At 42.4% G+C, this 20,686-nt stretch overlaps 1 protein-coding gene across 2 annotated transcripts; it reads right to left on the bottom strand.

Annotated features, from left to right (window-relative positions):
- Positions 1 to 1,890: 1,890 nt before the first annotated feature.
- PCYOX1L (prenylcysteine oxidase 1 like) lies at positions 1,891 to 18,437 on the bottom strand. Of its 2 annotated transcripts, XM_073651331.1 has the most exons (7): positions 18,369 to 18,437; positions 18,222 to 18,336; positions 14,041 to 14,247; positions 9,532 to 9,706; positions 7,165 to 7,376; positions 5,219 to 5,359; positions 1,891 to 3,144 (listed from the first exon to the last, which is right to left on the bottom strand). In XM_073651331.1, the coding sequence occupies exons 1-7, from the start codon at positions 18,435 to 18,437 to the stop codon at positions 2,477 to 2,479; spliced, it is 1,587 nt and encodes a 528-aa protein (XP_073507432.1). In that variant the 3' UTR covers positions 1,891 to 2,476. The 2 variants fall into 2 exon arrangements, with proteins under 2 accessions (XP_073507432.1, XP_073507431.1); XM_073651330.1 differs by having other exon boundaries at positions 1,896 to 3,144; positions 18,222 to 18,419.
- Positions 18,438 to 20,686: the final 2,249 nt, after the last annotated feature.

Raw genomic sequence — 20,686 nt, 5'->3', positions numbered from 1 at the left:
TTTTGATGAGGATTAATAGTATCCTCAATGCTGAGAATTTGACAGGCAAATAATTATACAACTTACAATATGATCAAGGAGGAATCTGGCTCCAAACGTATTCTGCAGAACAATGACCCCAAACATAAAGCCAGTGTCATTAAGAACTCTCTTCAGCATAAAGAAGAACCTGGTAATGTAAAAAGACCTTGAAGTGATGACTTGTCCCCCACAGAGACATGATCTCAGCATCATTAAGTTTGTATGGGATTACATGATGAAACAGAAGGATTTGTACAAGCCTATATCCCCAGAAGATCTGTGGTTAGTTCTCATAAAAGTTTGGACCGACCTCTCTGCAGAGTTCCTTCAAAACCTGTGTGCAAGTGTACTTAGAAGGATTGATGCTGTTATGAAAGGAAAGGGTGGTCACAACAAATATTGCTTTGTGTTATGCTCACCAAGTGAGGTGGAACCTCTAAGCCCAAGATCCGGGTGGGCACATGGACCCTAGGTGCTGATGCAGCAAGCTGAAAGGCACGTTGGTAGTGATGACTTGGCACACTCAGGAACCTCAGGAGCACCAGGAAGGATGAATACAAGCACAAACACAAAAAAAGCACAGATGGTGGAGCACACCAAACATACCAGATTATCAATCCCAAGACACAAGTGTCTGCCTTAATGGGGTTTAAATAGGTCTAGGGAGATTGTCATGATCCACACTAGGCAACTTGCAAAACCTGACGTGGAGCACAACAGAGGGCAGTGGACCCAGGTGAAGGAAGCAGCACCCGGGATAGGTGTATCAAAATTTGATTTAAATATCTCTTTTGCTCATTCACTTTGCATTATAAAACTATAAACACGTCTATTTTTTAAACCATTCTTATAGCAATTTTTCCACACCTGGCTAAAACTTCTGTGCAGTACTGTATGTTATACAACTGGAGATAGCCATATTGGCATCTTCTCTAGTGCACTTCCCAGTCAATACCATATAAAAGTGAATCTAGCAAAAGCGTTAATAGAAGGGTGAAAGGGTTATTTTTTTTTTTCAAACAGCATTTTGAACAAGAAAAACAAAAAGGGGAATGTTGTTTTCAAAATGCAGAATCATTCAAGCACAAAAATGAATGGTACTTACCATTACAACGCAACAATAACTCAACTTTACAATCATTTTTCTCAAAGGAATAATGCTGCATCTTAAAGGGGTTGTCTGGTTCAAATCGATAAGTCTGTAGTCACTATGTGTGACTGCAGACTTATGAATCCCCCTCAGCACAGGCACTGTGCGCTGCGGGAATTCGCCCCGGTTTGTGAACCAGGGCCAGAGGATATGTATGCGTTATGCATAACCCCAGCCAGAGCCAGTCTAGTGGGCGCGCCCTCGCTCCTCCATGAGGGAGGCCATGCCCTGACTAGCAACGTGGCCGTCCAGTGGGCGTGGCTGACTAAAGGGCGTGGCATCGCTCCATACAAGTGTATTGAGCGAGGCTACACCCACTGGCCGGGAGTATGTATAACTCATACATACCCTTCGGTCCGGGGTCCGAAACTGGTGAATCCTTACAGCACACAGTGCGTGCGCTAGGGGGATTCATAAGTCTGCAGTCACAGAGTGGCTGTAGACTTATTTATTTGCACCAGATAACCCCTTTAAATGAATGTTAAATTGTACATTGTGTTCATGTGAATAGTAGCTGATCTACAATGCCTGGGAGCTGCCACTAAACAGTGTATGGAGCTGTGCTGCTCCACTCCATTCAGTGGGAAAGCCAGGTGTCAGACCACCACTGATCTGATATTGATGACCTATCCTAAGGCTGGGCATTAAAGGGCTTTAATCAATGGAGTTCAGATCCACAAATACAAGGCAATAATAGTAAATATATTTCAATTTTTTTTATTTGTCGCCACTAGAAATCATGTAAACTTTTTTCTGATGGACCACTTTCCCAAAATAGGAAGTGTAAGTGGTGAAATTGAATCAGGCCATTCAGTTTAATACCTACAATCATAGACAATATTTCTCTTTAAATTGGCTACAGGCATTTCTGTAAGCCAAGGCCCAAAAACTCATACATTAATAGTGTCATAATAAGTTAGAAGGTAAATTACACTATAGATGCCCCGTGGGATGTCCATTTGTGATAATATAGAGTTAAGTGGCTTATATCACCCCACTAGTAGCAGGTACATAGCTTGTGCATTCAATTTACAATGAAGTGATTCAAGTGCAAAGCGGATACAGTAAAAATAGTCAACGGTGATAAAATGGGGCACAGATCACAATGTTTGTTCATTCAATCCTTAATAAAAAATAAAAATTTCCAGTGATTTGAAGCAAATTATCATAACCCAACTCCAGATTTGATAAGAAAGCTGGCAAGCACTGGAGATCCAGCTGGGAATTCGTGGTGCCATGTAGTCCAGTGTTAAATGAATAATGCCATGATAAAGAGTCACATAATTGGGCTGCATGATAATTGCCCTATAGTTCGGTCTTCAGTTTGTGCATTAGATCTTGCTGGTCTATTTTCTCATTGAGTTCAAACCAGCGATTGAAAGCCAAAAGTGCTACATTTTTGGCCGCAACTGCGCTCATCTCCACCGAGCTAGCAGCCCACTCTGCACCATTGAGGTAATAGAGGCCATCATGAAGGATAATGGGAGGCAATGGCTTAGAGGACCCAGCAGTGGCATAGCTGGGAAAAGCTTGCCACTCGATTACTTGAACAGAGTAGTAAGACTTAAACAGGGTCTTCAGTTCTTTCCTGTCTAGAGGCCTTTGAGACAGCACGCGCCACACAGCGGCTTCCTGTGGAGGCTTGCGGCGAAAACCCACTGATACATTCACGGGACAAAGACTTTCCAGGCTATGGAATACAGCATCTGGTGTATCCATAGAGAGAATACTGGAAAAAGGAAAAAGTTTGGGATCTGCAAAACCAAAGTAGGATGAATTGAGGTAGCCATGGACAATGGAAGAGACTACCCTATGGTAAGAACCCATAGGCTCAGGAAGAGAAGGCTGGAGGTTCAGAAATGAGATGGGGTATCCGGCTTTGTGCAAAGGGGCAGCCACAATCACCAAGTCATAGTAATCTGAACCAAGAGTGCCCTCCTGCTCATACTGGACTTCGTACAGATGCTTCTTCTCTGTAAAGGAATCAGACAGAATAAATGGAGCAATGAAAAGTGCAAAAACAATATTTCCCCTATACATATAATATACCAGCAAAATGTTATAATGCCCTGTTTTTCCAACAAAAATTATGAACACTACCTGATACGGATCTATATTTAGTATTTTGCATTTTTAGTAACAGTTTGGTCTGGATATACCAGTCAGCTATGTATCAGAAAGTTCTAAAGACAATCAAGTACAACTTGCAGGACATTGCAAGGCTGTGGCTCCCTCTGGTGGAGAATATAACACATTTCATAAGACTAAGGAGGCTAAACAAAAGCAATCCACATTCATTAGATACATAAAAGTAAATTTGTATTAGTATGCCCAATAGGGCTTAATTTCTTCATTTAAGCCTTAATTTTAATTGGATATTTGAGAAGTTTTTCTATGATTTTGTACTGCACTGGTTTCTATCAATTATTATTATTATTGGTGGCCGGGCCTGGGGGTCGGTATATGACGGCCCCTTGGAGGGAACTTGAAGAGTGCACTACAAAAGAAGAGAGGAAAAGGGAGGGAAGAGATGGAATTGGGTTGAAGGTGCGGTTTTTAGAAAAAAGACGACCCACTCCTCCACCATGTCTACTGCCAGGACGAGGAGTGTGGGTGAAGTGAAGGCCAGTGTAACACAGCACAGCAAGTGAAGCCGTGTCGGAGGGCGTCAGCCTTGTTTCGGTGAGGCCTAAGAAGGATGGGTTACGAGATGTATAGAGGTTATGTTCTCAAGGGGAAAGCGTGCGGTTAGCACGCGAAACGAGCATTGGGGCCTCACTTCTTCTGCCCACACTACATGGGAGAGCTATCTGCAACATGGGTAAGGACTCTTCATTGTTGGGGTACATTTCTGATGGGATTTTTTCAGCATTTATGCTTATTCCACAACTTTGCACAAAATTATGTCACCATTGTCCATCTCTACCGATCCCACATATACTTCTACACTTAATAGAGGCTTATAATTGTCGGGATATGAATATTAGTTGGACCAATGGTGACATATTTATTTATATTTTGTAAGTTTGATATTGTATTGCCGTTCAATCTCAGTCACCCTTAAACATATAATAGATGATCACCTGCTCATGCGCAGAGATACATCTTCTCTTCTGTGTGTTGCCACTGTTGTGTCCTTTTTTAACTTGATTTTGAAAATATATGAAATAAGACTAAATTTTTAATCAAAACACTCCTTTTTTTCTCCTTCATTCAATCAGATGTAAAGTGTGTATGGAGCCAGAACAGCACTATTCTGTGCTTTGCGCTTGTGGCTGTTCCCAGGTACTGCAGCTCAGCTCCTATTTATTAATCTTAAGAAAATAACAAAGGGAGAGGGCTCCTTCTGTCAGCTCATCAATGTCCTCTGCCATAGCAACAAAGTGCTACATGGTTTCCGAACGCCAGGAAAAGGATTGGTCATGACTTATACAGCGCCTAATAAATAGGCTGTTAATGTTTCGATGTACCAAGTATTCCAAAGCATTAAATAAACTTCATTGATAGTAGTAAAGGATGTAAAGAAAAACATAATAAATTACACACTTACAGTATCTAAAAAAAATTATCTATTTTCTTTAAAATAGTATCATAAAAAGTAATTTGGTATCACCACAATCATAATGACCTACAGATTAAAGTGAAGATATTATTAATACTCTCCCGCTGCTCCCCTGAGCATTCAGTTTTTTTGTTTTTTAAAAATTCACAATACGGTTCCAGAGATAGGGGCCTTTTTGTTTAGTGCTAAGTTTTATGGTCTGTACCAAGGGAGTAGGGCTCACAGGGTAATTAAGGAGAGCAGCCTAAAGACTGGCCTCAGGGAATCCCATGAGCCATGCCACCTTAGTATAGCCCATAGAAATCAGCACTAAATAAAAAGGCCCATATTTCAGGAACCATATGGCAAATTAAAAAAAGCGAACAAACAAGGTGGGGGGTCAGCAGGAGAAAATAAGAGTAAAAACTAAAAACTAGCCACATGTGAACTGGTGACAGGTTTTCTTTACGACTCACGCATCTCTAGAACTTTTATGATCATGTTACCTGTGCTGTGTAGAGATACAGCTGTCACTCTTGCGTGGATCACATTAGCTTTTGTCAGCTTCAGCAAACCCGAACAGACCAGCTTATTACCACCTTCTACAGCCCACATATTTCCCTGAGCTCCCGCCAAAGACATGGCACCTAAGAGAAATGACATGTGATAGCGATCGCAAAATACTTCATTTTCAGCAGCATCGGAGCAAAGTATTAAAGCACTTCAGTAGTTTGCAACAAATCCTTGTTGAGAGTGATAAGTTAAGACGCAGGTGAGCTGGTGCAGCGTCGATTAATCAGGACACATAGTGTAACGGTTAACAAACCAAGTAATGTGTTTTGGGGTAACTTCCCCCTAAGCCAGATAGCAGCAAAAAGAAGGATCAGGCTTGTTAGATTTGAGGGTGCCAGAGCCTTTGTACCCACTGGAGATAAGTTTGTTGCCAGCATGCAAGTTTCTGGGCAAGTCTGTTGGAATAGAATTCGGCCAAAAGAGCTCTCCAAAGCTGGCCATACAAGTTAGATGGCTGCTGGCCGATTGTTCAACCGACAGTAATCTCAGCCCACTCTCCCATACACAGGAGCGCTAGTCCTCCTGTGTTCTCTATAAGACAGCCGCCATAAGACATGTCAGCCGGCAAACAATGCAATCGTTAGTCCGAAATTGGACATGCGCGCTCAACATCTCTCCGACCATAAGTCGGCCAGCACCGCCATGCATATTAAACCATCGGCTGAACCCGTCAACATTGGCGGATTCGACAGACATTATTGTAATGTGTAGAGGGCCTTTATATGTACAGTTCTACAGTTCTTACGACATAAACTTTTTGGCTCATCTATAAAAATAATTACAGCTCTGTCATTAAAAAAAATTGGCCCCAAAACTGGTCTAACCAGTTCCTAGTGTCTATAGGAATATAGACACTAGGAAGAGAAAAAAGTAAGTCTCTGTGAAAAAAAAATTAAATTAAAGAAACGGTGCGGTGGTCGAAGACATGCAGTTGGTATCAAAGAGTGAGGGGCTTTGTAGGTGTCAAACTTAAAGAGGTTGTCCACTGACAACTCCTTCTTGATCTAAATGTTTGACACCGATAAAATAAAAAAGTTTTACTCACCTCACGTGCTGGGGCCATTCCCGCGGTGTCAGCACTTGCGTTTCCGGGGTTGACACGTGGTTGTTGTGACATGTGAGCCTGGCACCCAATCAGCACTGGCGTCACTGTTCCCGCCTCCTGTCTAATTGAACAAGGAGAGGAAGTCCAGGCTGCAGCTGATCTCTGACTTCCTCTTCATGTTCACTTTGTCCGAAGGGGGGGGACAGTGACGCCAGCGCTGATTGGGCGCCAGGCTCACGTGTCACAACAACCACGTGTCAACTCCGGGAACGCAAGTGCTGACACCGCGGGAACGGCCCCAGCACGTGAGGTGAGTATAAACTTTCTTATTTTATTGGGGCCAATCGTCGGGTATGATAAGGAGTTGTCCAAGTAGTGGACAACATCTTTAATATAGTCAGAAAATCAATACAGTTTCAGCCTGGATTGGAATAAAATAACTCTGAAAAGTGCTGATAAGATTTGCTAATCTAACATATTCCGGAATTAGGCAATACATTGGGGTCTAGTATTTTTTTCTCTGCCCTGTCATCTATAGTAATCCACATGTGCCAAAACCAACTTTGGAATGGTTACTGACTGGTAATTCTTAACTGAAAAATTAGGAACTAATAATCTCACTCATTTCTTAGCTGTCTAAAGATGTATACTGTATGTAGTTCAAGAAAAGTTGTGTAACCGGCATATTGTGAACCTTTCTGCTGGTTTTTGTACATGTGAAATCTCCCCTCACACAGCACGGAGTGTCACAACAAATGCTCAAGGAGAGGAGAGGGACAGCAGCTTAATCTTTCCTCCCTCGTTCAGGATGGTGATTATTTTTTTCCCACTTACCAACTAATGCAGGAATTGCCACGGATTGTCCATAGCTGGCTTTCATTACTGCACTGATCACATCGTCAATGAACCGTTGTGACACTCCAATACCTTGCAGAGATTCCCCAACCGACTTCTGCGTCATATTTACAAAGTGATCCCCTCCCAGTGAACGGAGGAGGCCTTCCATAGTCGAGAAAGCGTACTCATGAGCTTGATATTTATACACTCTGTAAAAAAATACACAACACATTTATTATGTTTTTTATGCGAAGACCATTCACTGTAAAAAGATCCACTGTGATCTGCGGTGGTATAAGACAGCATATCCTGGGGTATATGAAGTATTACATGGCGCGCACTAAAATCAAAGAGCTGTCCATGTAAGGGCGGGTTCATAGAAGCGTATTTCAAGGTTCCTACATGGACCGCAAGGCTTGGACTGACCGCAGGTCTCCCATCCTGAACTTACAGCCTCATAGATATATACGAGACTGTAAGTTTGGGCATGGAGACCCTCCACCAGATCGGGCATTTCGGTCCATATACAGACTGTGAAATGTGGTGTGAACGCCGGCTTTATGCACAGACAGAGAAATTTATTGCTAAGGAGAAACAGACACTTTTTGTAACTACTTTCTACTCCAACTAATTCATTAATTTCCAGACCCAAAGGACCTCTCACCAATAACGCCTTAATGGAGTAAAAATTATTTTTACTAAACTGCAAAAATCTCTTTAAACAAACTTAAAGGGATTGTTCAGTGAAAACAAGTTATCATCTATTCATGGGATAGGTGATAACTTATTCATAGGTGAGGGTCCTACCACTGGAACCTTCAACAATTGGTAGAAAGGGGCACTTTTTTTCCCGGTAGAAAGGAGTGGCATTGCGCATGCTTGACCTGCTCTCGTTTCATTCCCTATAGGGCCGCAGAGCACTGCTCTCGGCTTATTCTGGTAGTCCTATAGAGAAAGAATGGAGCGGCGGTGGGGCCACTGACTTTCCGCTCCATTTTGTAACATGAGTAAAAATGCTCCATTGTGGAGAAAAGTTCTCCATTGTGGGGAACAATACAGTCCTCATGAGTCAGACCCCCACCAATCGGTAATTACCTATGCGCAGGATAACTTGATTTTACTGGACAACTCCTTTAACTTTGTTTCATGGGATACAGAAATTTAGTCAGGTCTTTCCAGGTCAAATGCATAACTTTAAAGGAAACTTGCTACATTTTCGACCCAACATAATGCTCACTACACATGCACCAGATGATGCTTATAGGGATATTTCAAGGCCTGTGAGACATTAATAAAGCAAGAAAGGGAATGTTTATGGACCGGACTGTATGACTCCTCAAGAGAGGGGACTGCCCACATTACTCTCAGATGCTTTCTCTTAGGCTGTGTGCCCACCATGCGTTTTTTAAGCGTTTCCGCAGCATCAAAAACGCTGCAGAAATGCTTAAAAAACGCTTGTTAGAAGGTCTGCCATGTTCCCCAATGATAATCCCTATGTGCTGTTAACATGCTGCGGAAATTTCCGCTGCGGGTTATCATTGTGGAAACAAAAAACGCAGCACTACCAATTATTTTGCGGAAGCGCTGAGTTTTCGCCGCCATTGACTTGCATTGGAACGCATGGATTACGCATCACTGCATCTGTACATGCGGATTCCATGCGTTTCAATGTGCGGATGTTACCCGGGTCTAGAGGAGAGGAGACTGGTACCATAGAACCTGTAAAAAAAAGAATAAAATAAAAAATAAATATTATATTTACCTTCTGATGGCCCGCGGTGCGCTAGTCTTCACTTGCCGGCAGATCGCGGTGGACTGAAGGACCTGCGCTGACGTCATTTAGTCATGTGACGGCAGGTCCTTCAGTGTACCGCGAGCTGCTGGCAGCCAGGACGGAGCGAATAAAGACTCCGGGGGCCATCAGAAGGTAAGTATAGACTTATTTTTTACCATTCTTTAAGGTCACACTATATAAATCCATGCCGGTTGCATGGATTTATATAGTGTGACCAATTTGTTAAGCACTTTCCAAGTGATGCTAAAATCGCTTGGAAAGCGCTTGTCAACCCGCATGCGGAAATGCATGTGAAGAACGCTTCACATCCGCTTGTCCCTGGCAGGAAAAATGCATGTACAATCCGCATGTACAATCCGCATGCGTTTTTTCTGCCAGGGAGATGCAGAAATGCTCAGGAAAAAATCCGGAGTATTTCTGCATCGTGGGCACATAGCCTTATCTTCACATTGCTCTTCTGTTATCATGCTGAGACAAGCGTATTGCACATTATGGAGATTTAGAAGTTGTTCACATAAAATGGAGAAGATATAAGAAATGCACATGAAAATATTTTACCAACAACTAACCTCATAAATTTTTCCATGACCTCCTCCACCCACATCTGCAGTCTCAAGAAACTGATTCCATAGTGCCACCAGAGACGGAAAAGATTGAGGAGATACCAGTCTGTCTCCTCCAGTACCAAATTCTCTCCATTGAAAATCGCACTCTTTCCGGCCAACTCTTTACGATGCTTTAGCCCTTATTATGGAATAAAAATTGTCATTACAGCTGGTCATCAATGGAAAAATGTGTAATTGATCTGGACAGTGTTCTGATACACAAGAAAAGTCCTGATCAAGGTCTCTGCCAGCAGGTGCAGCTAGAAACACTGGCAGTGTTTGTGTCAATCTGGATTGGTAAATGTCACCTAGTGTACAGTAAGGTCACGTTCACACGTTCAGTATTTGATCAGTATTTTACATCAGTATATGTAAGCCAAAACTAGGAATGGGTGAAAATGCAGAAGTGGTGACGTGTTTCTATTATTTATTAGAAGTCCTGGCAATATACCGTATTTCTCGGACCATAAGATGCACTCCCCCCCCCCCAAATTTGGGAGGAAAATGGGGGGTGCATCTTATGGTCCGAACCTTACCAGATACTTGCGGTGGTGGTGTAGCGGGATCACAGGGCCGATGCAGCAAAGCGGCGGTGCAGCTGTGAGGCAGAGCGGCGGTGGGTGTGGCAGCGAGGCAGAGCGTCTGTGCAGCTGTGCGGCGGCGAGGCTGAGCGACGGTGGGTGCACCATGATCTACAGGAAAATGGCCGCCCGAGCCATCACAGCTTCATGAAGATGGCCGTGGCCACCGGACAGTAGCGTACGCCGCTCACAGGCCCGGGCCCCAGCCAGACCACAGGCCCAAGCCCCATCCAGACCACAGGCCCCAGCCAGGCTCCAGCCCCACCATAGGGCCCAGCCAGGCTCCAGCCACACCAGAGGCCCCAGGCCCCACCACAGGCCCAGGCCCTAGCCAGGCTACAGGCTACAGGCCCAGGCCCCACCACAGGCCCCGGCCCCAGAGCATCTCACCTCTTCTGCTGCAGCCGTCAGGTTCCTGAGGGAGGGAACTGAGGGCCCCGCAATCCTGCTCCACCACCACCACAACTCCCCGCTGCTGGAGCACCGGCTTTTCGCATCCAGGGTCCACAGTATTCATCCACTTCCGCCGGCTTCCTGAAGGACCCTGCCTCCTGTGACCCCGGCTCCACCGCCCCCCCAGGTAAGATACCTATTCAGACTATAAGACGGACCCCCATCTAATAAAAAATATATTTTTTTCTATTTTCCACCCCAAAATTTGGGGTGCGTCTTACAGTCCGAAAAATACGGTAATTCTTCAGGTCAGTACAATTAAGGCGATGAATCCTTTTTTTCATATAATGTAGTGGCCTAAAAATATTCGGAACTTTATAAATAAATATTTTTCAGTTTTATTGCTATTTTCTGGGACTAATTTTTTTATTGTTCAGTAGGTAAATCTATGTGAGGTCTTGTTTCTTGCGTGGCGAGTTGATATTTTATTGTTTATATTTTGGGATACATATGACATTTTGATTGCTTTGAGGCAATTGACAAATAGCAATTTTAGACTTTTGATATTTTTGTCTTTACATTTACCATACGGGGTCATTCATTTTAAATGATGATAGATCGGACATTTTTGGATGTGAAGATGCCAAATACGGTTATTTTTTTTACTCTAGATTTTTTTAATTAGGAAAAAGGGAGTGACTCAAACACTGATATATTTTTTTTTAATTTTATACTTTAGTTTTTAGTTTTGTTATGGGATTTTAACCTGAGATTGTTTGATCACTTATACTGCAATACATATTGTAAGGTGGCTAATGGTCGTGTAGTCGATGGGAGGTATGTGTCATAGAGATGGCTGGTCTCTGTGATGTAGCCCGGAGTATTTCTCTAGTGCACGCATGCCCTAAGAGGTCTAATTGGTGCACCGGGGAGATGGGTTGCTAGAAGAGAATGGGAGAGTCCAGCTTCCCACATACCTCACCTCTGGGTGTGGTTACCAGACTATATAATGGAGGCTGTTGTTTGGCACATGGTCTGTGTGTCTGGAGGGAGAAGGCCACCTGTGTATGTTTTGTCTCCAGATGAAGCCAGGACACTGGGCGCTTACAAGCCTGTGTGACCACAGTGTTGGCTAACCAGAGACTTTGCTAAAATGACTGTTTACTTTGTGTTTTGGCCTGCACTAAAAGCTGTTTATTTGCATTTTGCTTTTGACGGTCTATGAAGCCAATAAACCGTGAGGAACATTTAAAGGAAGATGCCTCCTATTTTGCCTCTCATCGCAGCTGAGTGAGTACCATCCATACTAATATATATAACAAAAATGACATTCTCTACATGAAGCCCAGCTTCAAGCTGAGCTGCATTGAAAAACCAAGATGACAGGGCATATCAGCTGCCATGTTAACCCATTGGCAGCGCGAAGATAGTGTGGGCAATCAAGCCATTTAAATGCTGCTGTGATTTACAATGGCACCTAGATGGTTAAACAACAGCGATTGGATCAAGTTCTGGTTGCTTCTTAGGCTATTGTGAGGAGCTGCACACTTACTAAAGACTAAGATACTTTTCCAGCAACGGACCACCATTTTTGTCAATATTATTGTGTATTAGTGATTTACTTGTTATGTTTTATATAGTTCTGCTTACTTGTCAGTATGTAAAGCCCCCGTCTCACATAGCGAGATCGCTGCTGAGTCACGGTTTTGGTGACGCAACAGCGACCTCACCAGCGATGTCGCTATGTGTGACACTTTGCAGCGATCAGGCCCCTGCTGTGAGGTCGCTGATCGCTGCAAAGTGTCCTGGACCATTTTTTTTGGTCCTTGCCCTCCCGCTGGTCAGCACACATCGCTGTGTGTGACCAGCGGGACCAGCAATCAGGCTGCTAACCATGATAAACAGCGGGTTACTAGGGGCACACGTGCACTTAGTAACGTGCTGTTTATCATGGTTACCAGCCTGCTCCTGCTTCAGCAGCAGGCTGGTAACCAGGAGCAGGACATTGTGGAAAGATTCTTTCCACTATGTCGCTGCTCCCCTGATCGCTGGTGAACCTGCCTGTTTGACAGCTCACCAGCGATCACTTAGTGACGCACCAGCGATACCGGCCAGGTCACATCGTTGTCGGGATCGCTGGTGCGTCGTTATGTGAGACGGTACCTTAAGATTCACTTGTAAATGTCCAGCATTCCCCTAATCTCATCTTCATCTCAGGAGTCCATTGTTTCAACAGCCAATGTTCTCACTAGGTGAGTGTGGATTGAGACACAGTGGAGCCGTCACCACAGGGGTTCTTGCAGGCAGTCTCAGATGAAGGCTTCTAGAAAATTCATTCACTGCTTTTTGGCTTACAGTGAATGCTTTAGGGGGAGGGTGATCACAGCTATGTTCACACATCTTGGTATTTTCAGCGTTTTTTGATGCTTTTTTTAAGCAAATTTGCAGCTGTGTTTTACAGTACCAGCAAAATCTATGAGATTCCAGAAGTCTCATGAACACAGCTTGTTTTTTTTTATCAGGATATTGTGCTTTGCAAGTTTTTTTGCAAAATAGAGCATGTCACTTCCTTTAGCGTTTTTTCACTCATTGGAAGTAATGGGAAGTGAAAAACGCTGAAAAAAGCCAAGTGTGAATATAGCTATCAGGTTTTGCTGCATTTTTAGTGAAAATAAGCAAGTACAACAGCATGTGAAACACATTTATTTTTGTGATTTTACCATCTTGTCTTGGTCACTGTGATGGTAGTTTGTATTAGGAGAGTTTAATTAAATTAGTGATGTGTGCAGCTGGCTGAGCTATGTGTGAGATTGAACAATACCTGTGGCCCAGGGAGGTGTGAAATTGAACAATGCCTGTGCAACTGAATGGCAGACTATAGTGTGAACGTAAATAGTGTCATACAAACTCAATGCACTGTAAACTATTCCTGAACAATTCACCTCCCCCACTGTTATGCCAAAACCAGAATGAGATTTTTTTTTTCACTGAACTTTATGTACATACATAAAAGACAAAAGGACAGTGAAAAAAAGCACCTAAAAACAAGCAAGAAAATCCCGAACTTCAGTAACCTGCACAGAATAGTAAGGGAGGAGATGAAGTTGTCGAACTTTCTATTTTGTTGGGATAATTAAAAGTATATGATGGACTTCTAACTTTAATGAAGGAGGAAAAGGAGATTGAGCATGTAAAATTTCAACATGTCCAATCCTTTGTTCCAGCAAAAAAAAAATCTTGCTAGCTGTTTTCGCCTGAAGGCAATTTTAATATAGATGACAAGAAAACAGTGTCAAATTTATTAATAAGTACACTAAATATCAGGTTTAGGCCACGTTCATATGTTCAGTATTCAATCAGGAAAAGTATAATAGAAACACGTCACCACTTCTGCATTTTTCACCACTCCTGGTTTTTGGCTTACACATACTGATGTAAGATACTGACCACATACTGAATATGTGAACATGGCCTTGAGTGTATGCATACAAAGACTCACCCAAGAGCTTGACAAAATCTTGCATGTGTAAATTTAAGGAGTGAATTGATGGGCTGCCACATTCATACAATTGGCTATTCACAGTTAGGGTGGCCAATCGCCCACCAACACGGTCAGCCTCGTAAACATCAATCTGCACTTGGGGTCCGAACTGCTGATGAAGAAAGTAAGTGACAGCTGATCCCCCAATCCCAGCACCAATGACAGCTGAAAAACATAAAAAATGCAGATTAGGTAAAAAGTATCCAGACAACAAAGCAGACATCACAGTAGGAAACAATGCTCCTTTCCGTCTCCATATAATAGTACTAGTGAGGAAAATGAGAATTTGACTTGCACAACCTGTTGATTTATGCTGCAGATTTTTACAGCGGATTTAACACTTAATGTAAAAAGTAAAATCTAAGCTGCAGCATTACAAGTGCAAAAACATCCATGATATACTTGATGGACGGATACATTATTTGTTGACACAGACACATGCAGAGGATGAAGGAAGAGTGTACTCAAAAAGCAAGATCACTTTCCACAAAAACCACCAACCAATGCACTCAGCTTCGTGGGGCATGGCTGTAATGCAAAAGCAGAAGAGTATTACCATCCATAATGGTGACATTACCGTGAATGGCATGCTGCAAACAATTCCTAATAAATCCAGATTTACCTGTAGTGGCACTGGCACCTGACGGTAAACCTAGGCATGTGCCTGGAAATGATTATCCCCCCCCCTCCCCCTCGCAACATAATGCCAATAGCACTGTCATGGTAGACAGGGTGTCATGGGTGTGTCAGATGTAGCAGACAGTCGTTCTGCAGCTGGTTGCAGAAGGTCACTTCTTTTGGCATTACATATGCCTTCTTAAATCTGTCCTGCTTTAGAACCCACTGGCTACCTCCCTCCTGCTCTAATTGACACCCTGGTCTGGGTGTTTAAATACTTTCAGTTTGCTGCAGGGAGGAGCCGGTGATATTCACATGTTCCCTTGTGAAGGCTTGGAGCTATTTCAGTCGGCTTATTTCCTATCTGGTGCTTCGGAGGATGTTTGGTGTAATCTCTCTGAAGTCTGCTCAAGCTAAGTTTCTTCCCCCTGTGTTTGTCTCCCTTGTTGTCTTTAGTTTATAGTGGGGACTGACCAGTGCTCACCCCCCCCCCCTTCCCTATCCAGGGCCTAGTTCTAGGGATATACAGGGCTTAGGTTTCCTGTTCGTTGATTGGTGAGGAACCAATATAGGGATAGTAGGGGAGACAGGGTGATATTAGATCAGCCTAGGGGTCTCCACCTCCCTTTTCCCTAGTGTCTGGGCTCCCTTCCCCTCATCCCTTCGTGTTGCACTTTGTCTTTCCTACACTGTGCGTGACACGGGCCTACTCAAGGCTCCTGTCTGTCATGTTTACACATCTGTGATGCCCAGCCCAATGGTAGCGCGTCATAAGAGATCAGTCATTTTACAATTCACTGTGGTGTTGCAGTGTATTGTACAAGTGGTCAAATGATCTGTTTGTTCAAGTGCCCTATGGAGACCAACAAAAAAATGATGTTAAAAAAAAAATGTAACAAGCAAAAAAATATAAAAGTTCGTATCACCCATCTTTATCCTAGAATGTAAGTAAAAAAAAAATTAAAAAAATATTGCATCTCCGTGCACAACTAATACCATGATATTTATCCTGCATGGTCAAAGCTAAAAACAATGAAATTGAAATGGCAAAATAGCTATTTTATGCTTCATTGCACCTCCCCGCAAAAAATGAATAAAAAGAGATTAAAAAGTTGCATGGATCCCAAAAATGGTAACTATAAAAACTACAACTTGCACCATTAAAAAAACAACAAAGCCTGAGGAAGGAGAGGAAGAAAGATCGAAAGCAAAGAGGGGCCACTGGGACATTCAACGGTCTGAATAAACTTCTGCTACCATACATCAGCATGTGATCTATATACCTCTGCTACCATACATCAGCACGTGATCTATATACCTCTGCTACCATACATCAGCACGTGATCTATATACCTCTGCTACCATACATCAGCACGTGAGCTATATACCTCTGCTACCATACATCAGCACGTGAGCTATATACCTCTGCTACCATACATCAGCACGTGAGCTATATACCTCTGCTACCATACATCAGCACGTGAGCTATATACCTCTGCTACACATCAGCACATAATCTACAGTGGTTTGAAAGAGTGTTTGTCCCCTTCCTGACTTTATATTCTTTTGCATGTTTGTAACACTTAAATCTTTTAGATCACAAAAAAATTTTAAATATTGGACAAAGATAGCACAAGTAAACACAAAATGCAGTTTTTAAATGAAGCTCTTTATTATTAAGGGAAAAATAAATCCAAACCTACAGGGCCCTGTGTGAGAAAGTGATTGCCAACCCCCCCCCCCACCCTAAAACATAAATTAACTGTGGTTTATCACATCTTTCGGCAGCTGAGTTTAATTTCCCTAGCCACACACAGACCTGATTACGGACTTAAATAAGACCTGCCTGACAAAGTGAAGTAGACCAAAAGATCCTCAAAAGCTAGACATCATGCTAGGATCAAAAGAAATTCAGGAACAAATGAGAAACAAAGTAATTGAGATCCATCAGTCTGGAAAAGATTATAAAGCCATTTCTAAAGTTTGGGACTCCAGTGAACCACAATGAGAGCCATTATCCACAAATGGACAAAAGGTGGAAAAGTGGTGAATCTTTCCAGGAGAGTCTGGCCGACCAAAATTACCCCAAGAGCGCAGCGACAACTCATCCAAGTAGTCACAAAAGACCCCACAACAACATCCAAAGAACTGCAGGTCTTTTTGGAAGGTGTATGTTCCATTACATCTGGCGTAGAAGTAACACAGCATTTCAGAAAAGGAACATCATACCAACAATAAAATATGGTGGTAGTAGTGTGGTGGTCTGGGGCTGTTTTGCTGCTTCAGGACCTGGAAGACTTGCTGTGGTAAATGGAACCATGAATTTTGCTGTCTACCAAAAAATCCTGAAGGAGAATGTCTGGCCATCTGTTTGTGACCTCAAGCTGAAGTGCACTTGTGTTATGCAGTAGGACAATGATCCAAAACACACCAGCAAGTCCACCTCTGAATGGATTAAGAAAAACAAAATTAAGACTTTGGAGTGGCCTAGTCAAAGTCCTAACCTTAATCAGATTGAGATGCTGTGGCATGACCTTAAAAAGGCGTTTCATGTTCGGAAACCCTCCAATGTGGCTGAATTACAACAATTTTCCAAAGATGAGTGGGCCAAAATTTCTCCAGAGTGTTGTAAAAGACTGTTTGCCAGTTATCACAAACGCTTGATCGCAGTTGTTGCTGTTAAGGGTGGCCCAACCAGTTATTAGATTTAGGGGGCAATTACTTTTTCCCACAGGGCCCTGTAGGTTTGGATTTCTTTTTCCCTTAATAATAAAGACCTTCATTTAAAAACTGCATTTTGTGTTATCTTTGTCTAATATTTAAATTTTGTTTTGTGATCTGAAACATTAAGTGTGACAAAGATGCAAAAGAATAAAAAATCAGGAAGGGGGAAAAACACTTTCACACCACTGTATATACCCCTGCTACACATCAGCACATGATCTATATACCGCTGCTACACATCAGCCCGTGATCTATATACCGCTGCTACACATCAGCCCGTGATCTATATACCGCTGCTACACATCAGCCCGTGATCTATATACCGCTGCTACACATCAGCCCGTGATCTATATACCCCTGCTACACATCAGCCCGTGATCTATATACCCCTGCTACACATCAGCCCGTGATCTATATACCCCTGCTACACATCAGCCCGTGATCTATATACCCCTGCTACACATCAGCCCGTGATCTATATACCCCTGCTACACATCAGCCCGTGATCTATATACCGCTGCTACACATCAGCCCGTGATCTATATACCTCTGGCATGATACATCAGCACGTGATCTATATACCCCTGCTATACATCAGCACGTGATCATTGCTGCACCTATAGTTGACTGTTACACTATGTCCTATTGGTGAGTTATTGCATCTGCAGTGACGTCATCTAGCAGCCTGCACATCTTCACTGAGGTGAGAGACGGCTGTACAGGTATATATGGTACATGCAGGTGCAGAGCGAGGCTCCATGGTGTGCACCATCCTATCACTGACGAGAGCCTATTACCTATTCTGCTGGGCGTGTCTGGGGGGCTCTGCTGTCCGTCGCATAGCTGGGTGACCACAGCAGTCAGCAGCAGGAGGAGAGCCATGCTGAAGATGCGAGGTGAGAAGAGAACCCACTGTTCTCCAGCCGGCCAATCAAGGACAAGACAGGTTGAGGAGACTCCCCACCAGAGAGAGGTTTGGAACGCAAGCAGCTTGGAACCTTACCAGAGCGCATGCGTGTGGCTGCATCCCTAGTACAGCGCTGCATAGTGCGGATGTGGCCTGTGGTGTGAGGCTGTACTGGCGGTAATGTACTTAGCGCAGCTCTCTGATAGGAACCAGGATGTAGAGTATTCATAAGGTGAAGACAATATGGGGCAGACTGAGGCTGGGAATTTACACCTGTCACATTTTTATGATACTGAAATTGGTTTCTTATTCCGCAATTTCTTCTTTTTTTTTTTTTTTTTGCTTTTTTACAGGTTTAACAACAAAAATAAAAAAAAATGCAATAATAAAATATAATGCAGCGAGGTGTCCTGATGTGAATATGTTTAAAAGCAGCTACAAAATGTATCAAACTGGCACCCAACTGGGCATTAAAGTACCCACTGAAGGGCAGTAGTGAAAGGGTTAAATGACATTGGACTACTGATGTCATGCCACCATTACATACACAGTGATGGCCCACATCAAATTCAGGTCACTCTACCCTGGCCCAAAGGCGTTCTGGGCATCAGAACCGGCATCAAAGTGGGCAACTAGCCAATTTTCACAGATTTGAATAAGTAACTGGTGTTTTTGCATGTTAATGACCGGGCCAATTTTTACAATTCTGACCACTGTCACTTTGAGGTAATTACTCAGGAACGCTTCAACAGATTCCCCTGATTCTGAGATTGTTTTTTCGTGACATATTGTACTTCATGATTGTGGTAAAATTTCTTCGATATCACTTGTTTGTTGGTAAAAATATTGGAAATTTGGCACAAATTTTGAATGTCACAATTTTCAAAATTTGAATTTTCATGCCCTTAAATCAGAGATGTCACACAAAAGAGTTAATAAATAACATTTCCCACATGTCTAATTTACATCAGCACAATTTTGGAACCCAAATTTTTTTTTTGTTAGGGAGCTAAAAGGGTTAAAAGTTGACCAGCGATTTCTCATTTTTCCAACAAAATTTACAAAACCATTTTTTTTAGGGACCACATCACATTTGAAGTGACTTTGAGGGGTCTTTATGACAGAAAATACCCAAAAGTGACACCATTCTAAAAACTGCACCCCTCAAGGTGCTCAAAACCACATTCAAGAACTTTATTAACCCTTCAGGTGCTTCACAGAAATTAATGGAATGTGGAAGAAAAAAATAAAAATTTCACTTTTTTTAACAAAAATGTTACTTTATCCTCAATATTTTTATTTTCACAAGGGTAACAGGAGACCCCATTTTGGAAACTAGATCCCTCAAAGAATGTATCTAGATGTGTGATGAGCATATATATGTGGTCGAAAACTACTTTTTAAGGCACCGTGCAAAGCTCAGAAGTGAAGAAGCGCCATATTGGAGTTCAGATTTTGCATGAATGGTTTGAGGGTGCCATGTCACATTGGCAGAGCTCCTGAGGTGCCAGAACAGCAGAAACCCGCCATTAGTGACATAATTTTACAAACTACACCTCTCAATGAATTCATCGAAGGGTGCATACTCTCGAAGCTCATCAAGAGTGTGCAAAGCAGTCATCAAAGCAAAAGGTGGCTACTTTGAAGAACCTAGAATATAAGACATATTTTCAGTTGTTTCACACTTTTTTATTAAGTATATAATTCCACATGTGTTAATTCATAGTTTTGATGCCTTCAGTGTGAATGTACAATTTCCATAGTCATGAAAATACAGAAAAATCTTTAAATGAGAAGGTGTGTCCAAACTTTTGGTCTGTACTGTGTGTGGCTATATATATATATATATATATATATATATATATATATATATATATATATATATATATATATATATATATATATATATATATATATATATATATATATATATATATATAATATAATATTTCACACACATACATTTGTCTCCCCCACATTGCGCCCCTGACTACAGATATGTACCCCATATACAGTGCTGGCCAAAAGTATTGGCACCCCTGCAATTCTGTCAGATAATGCTCAGTTTCTTCCTGAAAATGATTGCAATCACAAATTCTTTGGTATTATTATCTTCATTTAATTTGCTTGCAAGGAAAAAACACAAAAGAGAATGAAGCAAAAATCAAATCATTGATCATTTCACACAACTCCAAAAAAGGGCCAGACATAAGTATTGGCACCCTCAGCCTAAAACTTGGTTGCACAACCTTTAGCTAAAATAACTGCGAACAACCGCTTCCGGTAACCATCAATGAGTTTCTTACAATGCTCTGCTGGAATTGTAGACCATTCTTCTTTGGCAAACTGCTCCAG

This window comes from Phyllobates terribilis, unplaced genomic scaffold, assembly GCF_046119375.1.
Source record: "Phyllobates terribilis strain yellow unplaced genomic scaffold, ASM4611937v1 Scaffold_11__3_contigs__length_659146591, whole genome shotgun sequence".
Lineage (NCBI taxonomy): Eukaryota > Metazoa > Chordata > Amphibia > Anura > Dendrobatidae > Phyllobates > Phyllobates terribilis.
The sequence above is the reverse complement of the archived record's forward strand: the minus strand, read 5'-3'. Positions and strand labels throughout refer to the sequence as shown.

Coding starts and splice junctions, on each gene's coding strand:
- PCYOX1L (XM_073651331.1), bottom strand. CDS start 18,437: ATGCGCTCTGGTAAGGTTCCAAGCTGCTTGCGTTCCAAACCTCTCTCT. Junction 7,377..9,531: donor GTCATGGAAAAATTTATGAG/GTTAGTTGTTGG, acceptor ATTTTTTTACAG/AGTGTATAAATATCAAGCTC. Junction 5,360..7,164: donor GGCAATTCCTGCATTAGTTG/GTAAGTGGGAAA, acceptor CATTTCTCTTAG/GTGCCATGTCTTTGGCGGGA.